At 41.4% G+C, this 13931-nt stretch overlaps 1 protein-coding gene across 5 annotated transcripts in view; it reads left to right on the forward strand.

The window, feature by feature from the left end:
- SPIDR (scaffold protein involved in DNA repair) overlaps positions 1–13931 on the forward strand; it is a 202200-nt gene that overhangs the window by 3315 nt on the left and 184954 nt on the right. For all 5 annotated transcript variants that reach the window (XR_011807529.1, XM_027452105.3, XM_072034679.1 and 2 more), the window contains exons 2-5: positions 4625–4780; positions 5742–5820; positions 7313–7495; positions 9162–9319. Coding sequence is in view for 4 of the 5 variants with exons in the window: in XM_027452105.3 (XP_027307906.3) it covers positions 4625–4780; positions 5742–5820; positions 7313–7495; positions 9162–9319 (576 nt within the window). In the remaining variant the exon portion in view is untranslated. The remainder of the gene's footprint in view (positions 1–4624; positions 4781–5741; positions 5821–7312; positions 7496–9161; positions 9320–13931) is intronic.

The raw sequence follows: 13931 nt of genomic DNA on the forward strand, positions 1-13931 counted from the left end.
TTTCTGGGGTGTGCCGGCTGATGCGTTCCTGTGGCAGAGACTCTGGGACAGCAGCTCCCTGCACCAGGGTGTGAGGGTGCTGCAGCTCCACAGGGACAACTGGCAGAGCCGAGGGGGACAGTGCCTTCCTGGCACAATTCCCAAATGCTGAGGGCCAAGTGGAGGCCACGTGGGGCTGTTCCCAGCTCTCTCTTGTCCTGTAGCTTTGCATCTATGCCCATCTAACCTTTTGCTGCTGGGTAGTGTTCATGTGACATCCTTTTAATGACAAATGCTTCTATGCTTTATGTTCACACGTGCATGTAAATGTTACTTTATGCATGTTGAAATATGCTTCTTACATAACATTTTTGTTCTAAAAACGATTTATATATGTATGTACGCACGTACATGCCTGTGTGTGCACATGGACATCCATATTTATTTGCATTTATATGTATGTTTGCACCAGTGCTATGACAGGCTTTTTCCTCAGTATCTGTGGGTTGAAACTGTAGGTCCAATTTCCAGTGTTAACATCAAACTCTCGTATGAAGAGAGTTGCAGCGTCAAAAGAGTTCGGAATGAGGGGAGTTTTCTTTAGGTTATTGGGTTTTAATTTTTTTTTTTGAGAAATGTGTTAAATGGTGGAAATATATCTGCCTCAGAGGCACGGACCTGTAAGGCACTACTGCCTGTATGAAAAATCGCCTTATCTTTCTCTTTTCTCCAAATGGTGTTTGCCAGAAATTTATGAGAGTTGAACATCTTACTTATAGGCTGTGTTTCTTTGCTTTCTGTTCTGGGACTTTGGGACCAGTTTTCACTTTTCTTGTTGACTCTAACAGCTATCAACTTCTGGGCAGTGATAGGAGCAACTCTTACCATTTTCCTGTGCCTTTGGAGCATGATGTGGTGAGACGAGGGGTAATTACCCAGAGCTGTCGGCAGCGCTGACATCCCTTCAGGTCATAGTTGAGCTGACGGTGCCGAGTAGCTGCTGGAGTGGTCCCACTGGTCCCCGTGTGCTTTCTTCGGCTGCTGAGCCAGCTGCAGATAACTGGTGCTTCTTCCCAAATGAACTTTCTTTTCATTTAGTCCCTTGTTGCTACATCTGCACAGAGCCTGAGGGCCAAGTGCGAGTGAAATGGACGGGGAGAGGGGCAAGCAGCATGGGGCAGGACTCCGGTTGTTTCTGGTTTGTCATGAGACCTTCTGCACTGAGATGTCCCCGCAGCGCTGCCCTGAAAATCTGCCCAGCCCATCTTAATCCAGGCTAGAGAAGGGGAGGATTAAATAACTCTTAAGAGTCAACTGGAAGTGTGCCCTTTCCATATGCACCCGAATTTCTCTTCCCTAGGGAGAGGGAGTTAACACGAAGCTTTTATCCTTCCTGATTTTATATGGCATTGCCTTTCCGAACCTTGGCAATGGTCAACTGATGTAACGCTGGCCCTACATGAGCTGCCATGCCTCTTAGGCCATGCTCTTTTTTTTGCTTCCTTTGATATTCATAGTATAGAGGAATTTTCTGTGAAAAGGGATTTAATGATTTATTTTTAAAGGACAACATGGATGAGAAACTTACCAGAGAGTCATTCTCTAGTTCTGTGTTTATAAGGCTTCCCAACAATAGAAATTCATTATGAAGCCTGTTTTATGTAACTTTGTGCATGCATTTGTGTGGCTTTTTCCATTTGTTTGTAACTGCTTCTGCTTTTAATTGACCATCAGAAGTAGCATATTGTAAACCCGTGAGCAGCTCATAGTGGTCTTACTGGCACAGATGCACATTCTTCAAAACTGGAGTGTCCTGGTTAAGAAGCATGCTTAGATGAACCACATTGTAGTCTCCCATGTACTGCAAATTCTGGTCTGTGAAATGTATCTTGCGAAGTCTTTTAGAAGCTGGGGAAGTGTATACATAAGCAAGTCTTCCAGTGCTTGCCAGGATGGAAAAAGAAACTGAACGAACAAAGCAAAAATTAACAAAGAAGCTGGCTGCAATCCCCCTTTTCAAAGAATACAAATCACTTCAGTGTAATTACTTTAAAAAAAAAAAAATCCTGCTTTTTTTACCAGGTGATAAAGGGTTTTAATCTGCACCCAAATTAATGGCTGGGTATCCCTGGGTAATCTGTAGTGGGATTATAAGTAGCACAGCACTGTGTATGTGCCCGATACCATTACTGATACTTTTGTAAGGAATCTCAAATGAAGCTTGAAGAGTCAGGCCCTTTGGTGATCTCTCTTACTACTAAACCAGCATAGCCATGGCATGAGTTTGAGCACTGATGTACCATTGCTGTGCTGTTAGATCTTAGCCTGGCAGAAGTCATCCATCAGGGGGATGTGGAGATGAAGCAAATGTGGCTGGCTGGACCGAGACCATGCTATGATTTGACAAAGAACCAAAAAATGGGCCTTGCCATGCTTCAATTCTTAATATTTCCCTTATCCATGTCTTGTTCTGGGCAGAGGCAGAAGTACTACCCAGAGGACAGTTCAAGTCTAAGTGTTCTGGAAATGGAGGGTCAGGCAACATGGTCACTGGGAGGAAGATAAGATTTCAATACTTTGTGTAATAATGTTTACCATTCTTGTTTAAACTGCTGTAGCCTCTTTATTTGACATCATGTCCTTGTAATTGTGCTCTTGGTTTCTCATTTAGTAGTGGATCAGGTTCAAGGTTGTGCTACTTGCTGTTTTAAACAAACAAAAAAAAAAGAATCACAGAATAGTTTGGGTCAGAAGGGACCCTGAAGATCCCTTAGTTCCACCCTCCTGCCATGGGCAGGGACACCTCCCACTTCATCAGGTTGCCCAAAGCCCCATCCAACCTGGCCTTGAACACCTCCAGGGATGGGGCATCCACAGCTTCTCTGGGTAGCCTGTGCCAGTGCTTCACCACCCTCTGAGTGAAGGATTTCCTTCTAGAATCTATCTTAAATCTCCCTCTTTTAGTTTTAATCCAACACCCTTGTCCTATCCCTACACTCCCTGACATGGAGTCCCTCCCCATCTTTCCTGTAGGCCCCCTTAGGTGCTGGAAGGCTGCAATAAGGTCTCCCCAGAGCCTTCTCCGGGCTGAATCACCCCAAGCTCTCTCAGCCTTTCTCCATAGGAGAGGTGCTCCAGCCCTCTGATCATCCTCATGGCTCTCCTCCAGTCTTGTTCTAATATGTCCATGTCCTTGTGCTGGGGGCCCAGGAGCTGAAGGCTGTACTTCAGGTGGGCTTTCAAGAAAGCAGAGTGAAGAGGCAGAATCACCTCCCTCGGCCTGCTGGTCATGCCTCTTTGGATGCAGCGCAGGATATGGCTGGCTTTCTGGGCTGCAGGCATATATTGCTGGCTCATATCAAGTTTCTCATCCACCACCACCCCCAGGTCCTTCTCCTCAGGACTGCTCTCAATCCATTCCTCACCCAGCCTGTATATGTGCTTGGGATTGCCCCAGCCCTGCTGCAGGACCTTGCAGTTGGCCTTGTTGAACCTCATGTGGTTCTCACAGGCCCACCTCTCCAGCCTGTCCTGGTCCCTCCGGATGGCATCCCTGCCCTCCAGCGTGCTAACTGCATGGAGGGGTGAACCAAGGTGCTGCTCGCTGTATGCTTTGGGAATGTGCCCGTTCCGTTCTTGTCAGCACTCAAAAGATCTAGAGGAAGCAAATACATGTAATCGGTCACAAAGCAGGTGAATGCTGCCCAAGACTTTTTTTCCACCTGTTTGTTCTAAGTGTATGTTACAGTCCTGATTGATCAGCCTGGCTGAAAACGTATGTGCTGATTAACAAAACTTTAAGTAGCTTTTAAATATGGGTAGGAACTTCAGTGGCTTGAGAGAAACTATATCAGTAGGAGAAAGACCCTTTCAGGAAGATAGAGTGAAAGTTTTCTGAAGTTTTCTAACTCTAAAACTTATGTAGCAGAGTGTGCTGAGATCTTTATCGAGCTCAAGTTTGATTTATACGTGTGAACTGGTGTAGCATCTTACAGATAACAGCCTAAGCGGTTCTCAAATATCAAAATGTATTGCATCAAATTAGCTCTGGACGCTAATCGGGACCTTGTTTTCATAACTTGCCTGGTAGTCCAAATTCCTTCCAACATAGCACGTAAGGAAAATATGGTGCTTAATCTACCACTTCTGAGAAACTGTTACAAAAAGAAATGTAATTAGTAAAGCTGAATGAGTTCTGTGAGGGGCTCTTGGTGTCTTCTTTGCTTGTTAATTTTTTTATGGAGAGGTGGATATTGATTATCTACTCTGATTCCCCGTGTAGCACAGAATTCAATCAGACTAAATGTGGATGTGAAGGAATTAGTTAAAATGTATTTTACTGAGCTGTTCCTGTTTAGGATGAAATTGTCAGCTTCATTGGGCAGCTAATAGATACTGGAAATGTAACATAGATTACCAGAGAGTATTTCGCTTCTCAGAGAGTAATTTTACCCATGACGTTAGGGTTATCATTATTACAGTGTTGCATAAAAAATGTCTGCAGATGTTCAAGAATTTTTCCATCTTATTTAAAAGTGGAATTTGTTTGCAAGTATTCAGAAAAAGGGGATGTTTATATTAAGTAAACTTCACTTAAAAAGCATTACATGTGCAAAGCTTTTAATGGGTTTGTTTCTCCTCATAGCGGAAGCGATTTTGGAATGCAGAATGTACGTCCTTCCCTGACAAGACACCCTTACAGCTGAAAAAATCCAATGTCAGGACATCAGTGGCTTCTACTTTGATTTCCAACGCATGGCTTAGGTGTGGGGATGGCTTTCAGAGCACATCTGTGCTGGAGGTAAAGTGCTGGTGTACTTAACAGTGCAAAAAAGAGATACAAATGGACTGTTAAAGCAGTTTCTATACTTGACTGAATTGTAAGATAGATGTCACCCTTCTTTGTAGTGTTTCCCAGTTAATAACACATTGTTGCAACTGCCAAGGTAGACAAAAATGGAAAGCAAGGCTACTGGAGAGCATTGTCTACACTTATTAGTGTAATTCTCAGAGCATATGTCAACATGTTATGTTCTAGACAGTACTTAGGAATTGGATAAGTACAATATTATGCTTAAATTGCTTTTGTATCCTTCCCATTTGGGATGGAGAACTGCATCTTCCTTAAAAAAAAAAAATAAAATGACAATAGTTTGCATTGGGAGAATTTTTGTTAGATCTGTTTGCAACAATGAATTCACTGTAGGAAATTCTGCTTTTTGATGACCTCACAGATTTTACTTTGAATGACACATCAAACTAAGTTTATTTTTTCTGCGTTGGTCTTATTGGTCATAAATTGAGATGTTAATCCAGCTGTGAGTGAGAAAGTGCTGTGTACTGAAAGTAATCTTCAACTGATTTTTTTTTCTGGTACTGAGCAGTCAGTGTTGTGTAGCCTGTGGGATTTAATAAAATCAGAGACAGGACCACTGAATGCTTCTTTCTGTAACGCTTGAGTAGGGCACGTGCTTTATTGTGCTTCCTGCCCACTTTTGACATTTTAATTCTGAAAATAGTGGCTTTTCTTCTTCACAAGGTTAGATGTAATTCCTGTTGTACTCACAGTAAGTTTATATTTTCCAAAACAATGAAAATTGAGCTTTTGTTTTACTGTTCCCATGGTATTGCAGTGTAGTAGGACACACAAAAAAGAAGTCTGAAGTTTTGTGAAGTTGAGGGTGTATAATAACAATTCTGAGTATATTACATGTTAAAATTATCCGTAATATATTTCTTGGTGATTAAATCTTTTTCTCTAGTCAGTAAGACCTACTGATTATAAATCAAAGACCAAGAAGCAACTTGGACCACTGTTAGCAACTGCTGAAGATGCAGCAGGTATGTTACAGTTGTTTCATGTTTAGCATTGTGAAAGACTTTCACTTAGTTTTGCCCTTTGGAAGTTGGCTTAAAATAGCGTTTATTTTCTTCTATTATTGTAATTAGAACCTAATTTTGGTTAAGAGACACAGTCTTGGTGCTGTTGTGATTAGATTCTTCTCTTTACCTAGAGTGCCAGTTCTGCAAAACTACAGGAACTTTAGCTGTTGCACTTGAACAGATTGGGGAGTATCACTAGTGCTGTATATAGCGTGGGTTCTAGCAGGAACAGGATATTTAAATTCTTCACATTTTTCAGGGAATGGAATGAAAAACAACCCATAACTGTCTAGATAGAGGGTGAAATGGTTCTCTTCTCCTTGGAGACAGACAGGCATGAAAAAATATGTATTTTCTAAGTATAAGCAATAGATGGTAAAACAGGATGTTGTCAACCTACTTTCACAGTCTTCTACATGTACCTGAATCTGTTTAATACTGTGATTGAAAAAAGAACTCTAGGCATAATAAAGAGGAGGAAGGACAATACTGTCTGCAATTCTTTCACTTTGAGTCCAGAGGAAAAGAAAGAGAGGGCAGTGTTTTCTTCAGTCTTTGTTTCTACTTGCTCCAGCAGCACTAGAGCTGCCTCTTAGGGTTAAAATACTGAGAACCTTTTGTTGACCTTTTGGGATTTAAAATTATGCTTTTCCAGACTTCTGAAAATAACCTGTGTGTTCATGTTGCTGGCAGGACGAGATGCAGGTGTTTTCTCTTTTTGCACCCCCTGCCTTATTTCAAATCCCCACTAATTGTCTAAATTTCCATCAGCCTAAAAAGCTGTGGTAGTAGAAGTAGAAATTGCTGCTTTGTTATGATTACTGATTCTGAATGCTCAACTACTAAGCATTAAACCTTTTCTCTTTGCTTTCATTATTAAAAACTGTGGAGAAAGGTGTTCTGTGGTTTTGAACTGAGAAATTTAAATTTAATAGCTATTCTTTGTTACTCCTGAAACTTTTTTTCTCTCAGGACAAAACTGGGAAGTCATCTGTACTGATGGCATACTTTTATTCAATTGTTATTCGTTGTATAAAGTGAGAGAAATCCATACCTAGAATCTGAGGACAGACTTTATTTAAACCATTTACGGTTTTAAAAGAGCATATGTGGGAGAATTAGGTCTGTGTGTAAAGAACTGTATGTCAGGCAATCATTATTTGTCCTCACTCTGCTGAAGGACTAATGTCCTTCAGCAGAGTGGCCTCTCTGTGTAAAAAAAAATGGCCTCTCTGTATAAAAAAAAAAATATCCTGGAGAATCAAAATGAGATTAATGCATGTATGTGTAGGAAATAAATGTAAGTTCCAGTGTTAATTGCTGATGCCTGGTGATAGAACTGATGACTTTTTTCCAGTTCAAAAACAATATAGCTTAATTTTTAAGGATTTTAAATTTAACAATATTGCATTTCTAGAGCAATCTAAAACTTTGTAATTCTCTTTAATAGGATCTGCTGCTGAAAGCTCTAAGGAGGCCGAAGACATAATATGGACCTCTAGTGGCAGTGATTTTTCAGATAATGAAAATAAAACATTGATTCCAAGGTTACACGGCAAAAAAAGCCTCACTGAGAAAATAGAGAAGTCACAAAGCAGACATGATTTATTGTTAGAGGACAGAAGTGATGAAGGTAAGTTCAAACACAAGCAGATTTGTCAAGGAACCTTCTGACAACTTCAAGTGCTGTAATGAAAATACCTTGAAGTCATTCTGGCAAAATGACATGATTTAAACAAAATGGGATTAGATTATTTGGAGGGTTTTTCATCAATTTCATTTGACCATAGCATAACCTCTTACTATAACTTATGTATTAAAAAAAAATTAAACTTTAGAGTGAAGGAGATGCCTGAACAGTTTATACCCAGAGTAAAATGTGTTAGCTTTTTTTCAATATATTGTGGTTTATTTGTTCCATTTCCCTTTCTGTGCTGTTATTTCCATCCGGGTTGTAAATATTTTCCTCTGCCCTTGCTGTCTGCGTTTACTGAATAGCTGTGGTAGGCTTTGCAGCTGCAGATAGCATCATTTTCTGTGGCATGAGTTTTCATTTCAGTACACAGTATTCCTTGTATTCTGTTAGCTGGATTGTGCAAGCAACTGTGACTTTTGTTCCTGGGGCCTACTTTCAGTTTCATAGAGCAGGGGTTGATGAGGAGAAATTGATTAAAAGTGCAGCTGAAGACAGAAATCTTTGTGTGATCTGTTATATAAATTAAGATATTTAATTTGCATTAGAACTTGTTAAGAAGTATTTTCATTGTGACTACTTCAGCTAGATCTTCAGTGTTACAACTTCAGATCCTCATTATCTGGCAAAGTGTTCACAGAGCACTGAGATGAGCAAAGGAATAGACTGACTTTTGTGTGTGTAGCTCTGGTTGTGCACTTTCTTTGAGTTTAAAATACTCAGTCTCCCTACTTCTTTCACCCTTGTTTCTGTCATAGATTTTATATTGTCATTGATATATCTGATAGTTGTCTGTTCTAATTCCTATTTTTTTTTCCTTCTTCTTGAATGGAAAGACTATTCACTTTCTAGACTGTAATCTAATGGTCACCAATCTTTCAAACCTGCCATTAACAGCATTGGCTTGCACTTGTCCCTTTTTTTGTCCCTTATTGTGCAGTTTACTAACAACAAATGTCATGCATATTTTTGAGACATTATACAGACAGGGACACCAAGCTTTTCTTTTCTTTTTGTTTGTTTCTATTAATTTATCCTAAACAATCTTCTGTGTGGTGTGCTTAGAGGTTTGGTTTGCATTTCAACTATTTTTTTCAGTTCTGCTCTGGGGGTTACTACTCATAGCAGATGTTCACTTACATTGGCTTTTTAGCTCTTCAAGGTCATGGTCTGACATGTTTGCTTAAAACAGTTAATTCCAAACAAGTAAACTTGGAAAATCTAATGCAACTGAACAACAAACACAGACCACCACTACCACCAAAAAAACCCCACATAACTAAAACTGAGGAAAATTAATCATAACTAAACTAACTACTTACCTAAGTAGTTAAAAATATTGCCTCCTTATTGGTCAGTACTTTGAAAAATTTGGGATTTTTTTATCTTCACAGAAGCTTCTATTGTCTGCTAGTAGGGTTCAGGTTTTACTATGAGGCACAGGATCACAAAATAGTTCAGTATAGAGACTGGTTAAGTGTATACAGCAAAATAACATTGCATTTTTCCCAATGTAGGGATAATTAATATTTTACTTTGTTTAAATTTGTATTTATGAATAATATATGGATGAATAAGAAAAAATATTTTTGCATGTTTTCTTTAGATGAACCAGAGTTCATTGACTGGGAGAAAGATAGTGATTCTACAGATAAATTTGATGGATCAGAAAAAGATGACAGCTCACTGGAGATATCGGACTCAGACTCCTGCACAAATCTTAATTCTCCACCTGTCAAAGAGGAGAATGATGAGCTCTATAAGGTAAGAAACTGGTTTTTAAAAAATAAAGATTCTACTATAGTTATGTAGTGTATATATGTAGTGACATTCACAAGAATGTCAAGGTATTTTCTCTGACTGCCGAATCAACAATGTCCCACGCCTAGAAATTGGTACTGTGGTCACTGAGTCACAGAATTGCTGAAGTGGGAAGGCGCCTCTGGAGATCATCCAGTTCAACCCCTCTGCTCAGAGCTGGGCCTGATAGAGCAGGTTGCTCAGGGTTGTCTGGCTGGGTTGCAAGCATCTCCAACGATGGAGGCTCTACAACTGCTCTGGGCAACCTGTTCTAGTGTTCAGTCACTCTCTGAGTAAATAAGTTCGTTACATTTAAATAGATTTTTATTGTATTTCAATGTGCACACACAAAAGTGATCAAATGGATAGATTTCCTACCAGAAATTTGATCTGGATTCTTTATAGCCCCATCTAAATGGTGCTGCCTTTAGAGAGCAGATCTCCAGATTTCCTGTAATGTGGTGGGTCAGACAACTACCTATTTCTCTGGTCTCTCTTCCACCCTCTGAGGTGAGCGTAGTGTCTGCCTTTTCGCCTGACCGTCTCCACAGGCACCTCTGAGAAGGAGAGAGGAGGCGGTCACCGCCTGCTGCTGGATGCTGCAGGCTGGATGCTGCCTGCCACGGCAGCCCCCGGAGCCCCGCAGAGCCGGCAGAGGGCACCAGAGGCCGGGCTGCGAGCAGTTCTCTCCTCCCGGGCAGCAGGGAGCCTGGCCAAGGTGTATTTCCATCTATCTAATCAGAGAGGCTTCCTTAACGCGGCTGGCAGCGGGCACGGAAGGAAGTTCTGCCTGCAGACCGAGCCGTGGCCAGGTTCCTCACCCAAGCAGTCAAATGACAGGGACCGGCTGCCTTTGGGAGCATGTCTTCTTGTTGCAGCCAGAGGCTGGAAATAGCCCGGTGGAACTGGACATCCTGTGTTATGGCACGCTGCCGTGTTGACACATGTGACCTGGCTTTGGGCTGTCTGACGTGGATGGTGGTAGCAATTTAGCATCCGTAGCTCAGGGTTCACCATGGGTTAATTGAGTATTTTTCAGGTTCTTGAAGAGCTGATTTAAAATAACACAAGTCTTGGACAGCAGTGTTAGAAGAGAACATGCAGTCCATATAAACCTTGGGAAAATAGACCTGGGATTTACGCAAGCCATAAAAGTCCCTCTTCTGTTATACCAGTGCGATTTACTCCGCTGCAGATGGAAGGTTGGGTGAATGCTATGAGACACTTCAATAATAGTAAATAGTGCTCAGGAGAGGCTTCATTTAGATGCAACCATACTAAAATAAACAGGTTTTAACCTTAACCAGAATAAGCTATGCTACTACAAAATCTGTGGGGAAATTGGGAATCTCAGGATCCTTTTTCAGGTTTTTCTTTCCAAGTCGGAGTGCCACGCTGTGGGAATTTCCATGGGTGGTCAGCCTTACCAGTAAACTTTCTTCTGGGAATTTGGTGTATGCAGGAGGTTAAAGCCCCAGCGATCACTGTCATTTGCATTCTTTGCTTTGCTTTACTTCAGATATGCTATTTTCCTAGGAAACATTGCAGGCAAGCTGTTTGAGAGGATTCCAAGAGCGAACACAAAAGTGTTCACTATAGGAGGTCATTTGCTGTATGAGTATTCTTCAAAAAGGCCTCTTAATTTTGTGGCCTAGTTCATGGTGGGGAAAGGAAAAAGAGCCAAATGTTGATATATCATCATTTTTGTGGTATTTACTAAATCTCTGGAACCTAATGGAGTGTGTGGATAATCAAAAGACCATGAAATTTATTTTACCCCACTTCAAAATATGCCAAATACCAAGAGGTTCTAGAGGTTTAGGACTGCTGCCAAATATCTTTATTGTAGTATTTACCCATGGTAAGAGCGAGATAGGTTTCTACTGGGAAATGAATAACTTTATAGCTGTTTTTTTCCCTAATATACCAGTAGATCTAATTTGAGAATTACTTCTAGTCAATTAATTACGTAGAACAACTTGATGTGTTGTTTCAGTATGAGGGTAAAACTCTTGTTTCTGTGTCAGGTGTAAAACTACAGTCCCACTTCAGTTTGTGTTCCATCTTAAGTCCCTGTGCAGTGTCTTTCTTATCAGCTAGCAGCCTCTGACCTCTAAAGCTACTTGACATAGGGTAATGAGGAAGGCAAGTTGAATCTCGTCTTGTGGTGAGCAACTGTTAATTTTGGTTCAATCCAGAATTATTGGGGGGGGGGGGGGGGAAGCTATGAAAATACAACATGGTCATGCTTTGCTTTCCTTTGTGTCTTGTTAAGGGATGGAATTTCTCATGCATCACCATTTACTTAAGGTGATAAAGAACAAAGGTCTGGCAAGACCTGATGCCAGAAGATTTTTGTTTCTCTGCTCTGCTACCTCTGAAGGATGCCCAATTGCCCTTTTTCTTGGGGACTGTGGTGCTCTGAATAAAGATTAACCATTAATGATGATTTTTTAGCATCCATGTTTTCCAGAAGAGCACCATCTAATCACCTCAAAATTGGTCTAACACAGTTCTATGCATTGGTAATAATTACTTTTTCCCTGACTTGTGCAGAGGCCTTGTCTAATGTGCTGAGGAACCATATTTTGTGAGAATGATTAATTTCTGAATTATATTTGATTTATTAATATCTTAATGTTGGGGATTATATAAGATCTCATATTTATTAAATGGTTTGAGTGAGAAGGGATCTCAAAGATCCCTCAGTTCCAGCCCCCCTGCCGTGGGCAGGGACACCTCCCACCAGACCAGGTTGCCCAAACCCCATCCAGCCTGGCCTTGAACACCTCCAGGGATGGGGCATCCACAGCTTCTCTGGCAGCCTGTGCCAGTCCCTCACCGCCCTTACAGTGAAGAATTTCCTCCTAACATCTAATTTAAATCCCCCTGTTTTTATTTTTTTTTTTAGTTCAAAGCTGTTACCCCTTGTCCTATCCCTACACCCCCTGACACTGAGTCCCTCCCCGGCTTTCCTGTAGGCCTCCTTTAGGTGCTGGCAGGCTGCTGTAAGGTCTCCCCATGGCCTTCTCTTCTCCAGGCTGAACAACCCCAGCTCTCTGTCCCTCTTCATAGGAGAGGTGCTCCAGCACTCTGATCATCTTCACGGCCCTCCTCTGGACTCGCTTTAAAAGGTCCACATCCTTCTTGTGCTGGGGGCCGCAGAGCTGAAGGCAGCACTCCAGGTGGGGCCTCACGAGAGCAGAGAGGGAGAATCACCTCCCTTGCCCTGCTGGTCATACCTCTTTTGATGCAGCCCTGGATAGGATTGCCCTTCTGATCTGTAAGCACACATTGCTGGCTCATGTTGAGTTTCTCATTACCCAGGTTCTTCTCCTCAGGGCTGCTCTCACTCCATTCTCTGCCCAGCCTGTATTTGTGCTTGGCATTGCCCTGACCTAGATGCAGGACCTTGCAGTTGGCCTTGTTGAACCTCATGAGATTTGCATGGACCCACATCTCCAGCCTGCCCAGGTCCCTCTGGATGGCATCCCTTCCCTCCAGTGTGTTGACTACATCACTCAGCTTGGTGTCATCGGCAAACTTGCTGAGGGTGCACTCGATCCCACTGACAAAGATGTTAAGTGTAGTGTTGGTCACAGTACTGACCCGAGGGACACTGATGTTGTAGTGCTGTTGTAGGTGAGCTCCTGTCTCCTGCCACACTGGGAATTTTCTCTGTCTCTGTGTGCTGAGTGGCATCTCCTTCCACACTTCAATCCCTCCTTAAAACATTCTCTGTAACTTTAGCGCTGGCCTACTTTTAGTGATACAGAGTATATAATTCCTGTGTCTCAGAGTATTCTTTTTATCCTCTGTATTGTATCTCCTTACTGGTTTCTTACTGATTACCAGATGTGCTTACTTTCTATAGAATCATTAAGGTTAGAAAAGACCTTCAAGATCATCTGGTCCAACCATCACCCCACTTCCAATGTCAAATATGCAAGGCAAGAGAGTTATCCCAGAATGGCATGAAGGAGAGGTTTTTGCCCTTTGTATAGTTAAAGTATGGGAATTAGGCATCCTTCTGTACTTGCTATGCAGCATTAATAAAGCTTAAGTTGTTACTGTTGACACTCTTTGTTGCAGAATGCACAAATAAGCTTGCCTGCTAATCTTGGTGTCTGATGTGGCTGAAATGTATCAAAAACACATGATTAAAAGCTTGTTTCTTTTAAATACAGATTGAGTGGTAATAACCCCAAAGTATCTTGCTGTATGATCATAGGCAGTTGAAGAGAATCACCACATTTTGTTTCAAAACTTGGTTAGATGAATCAGCACTGTGCTGTCACTCCTCTGTGCTGCAGCCTGTGTACACTGATACTGCAAGATTTGATGTGATGTTTGTGTAGAGTTGTGCAAAAGTTAATTATCAGGTTTTCTGCGAGTGAAGGGAACAAATTATTTGGGAATTTTTTCCTACGTATGGGTGTATGTTGATTTGTCTTATATCTGAGGTCTTTCCATCTGCCAAAATTGGGTCCAATCAGTTGCTTAATATGTTGATTTATTGCTGTCTTTTTTTTTTTTTGAAAGACTTTCTCCCTCTATGGTGTTAAAAGGGGGGATT

This window comes from Anas platyrhynchos, chromosome 2 (genome assembly GCF_047663525.1).
Source record: "Anas platyrhynchos isolate ZD024472 breed Pekin duck chromosome 2, IASCAAS_PekinDuck_T2T, whole genome shotgun sequence".
NCBI lineage: Eukaryota > Metazoa > Chordata > Aves > Anseriformes > Anatidae > Anas > Anas platyrhynchos.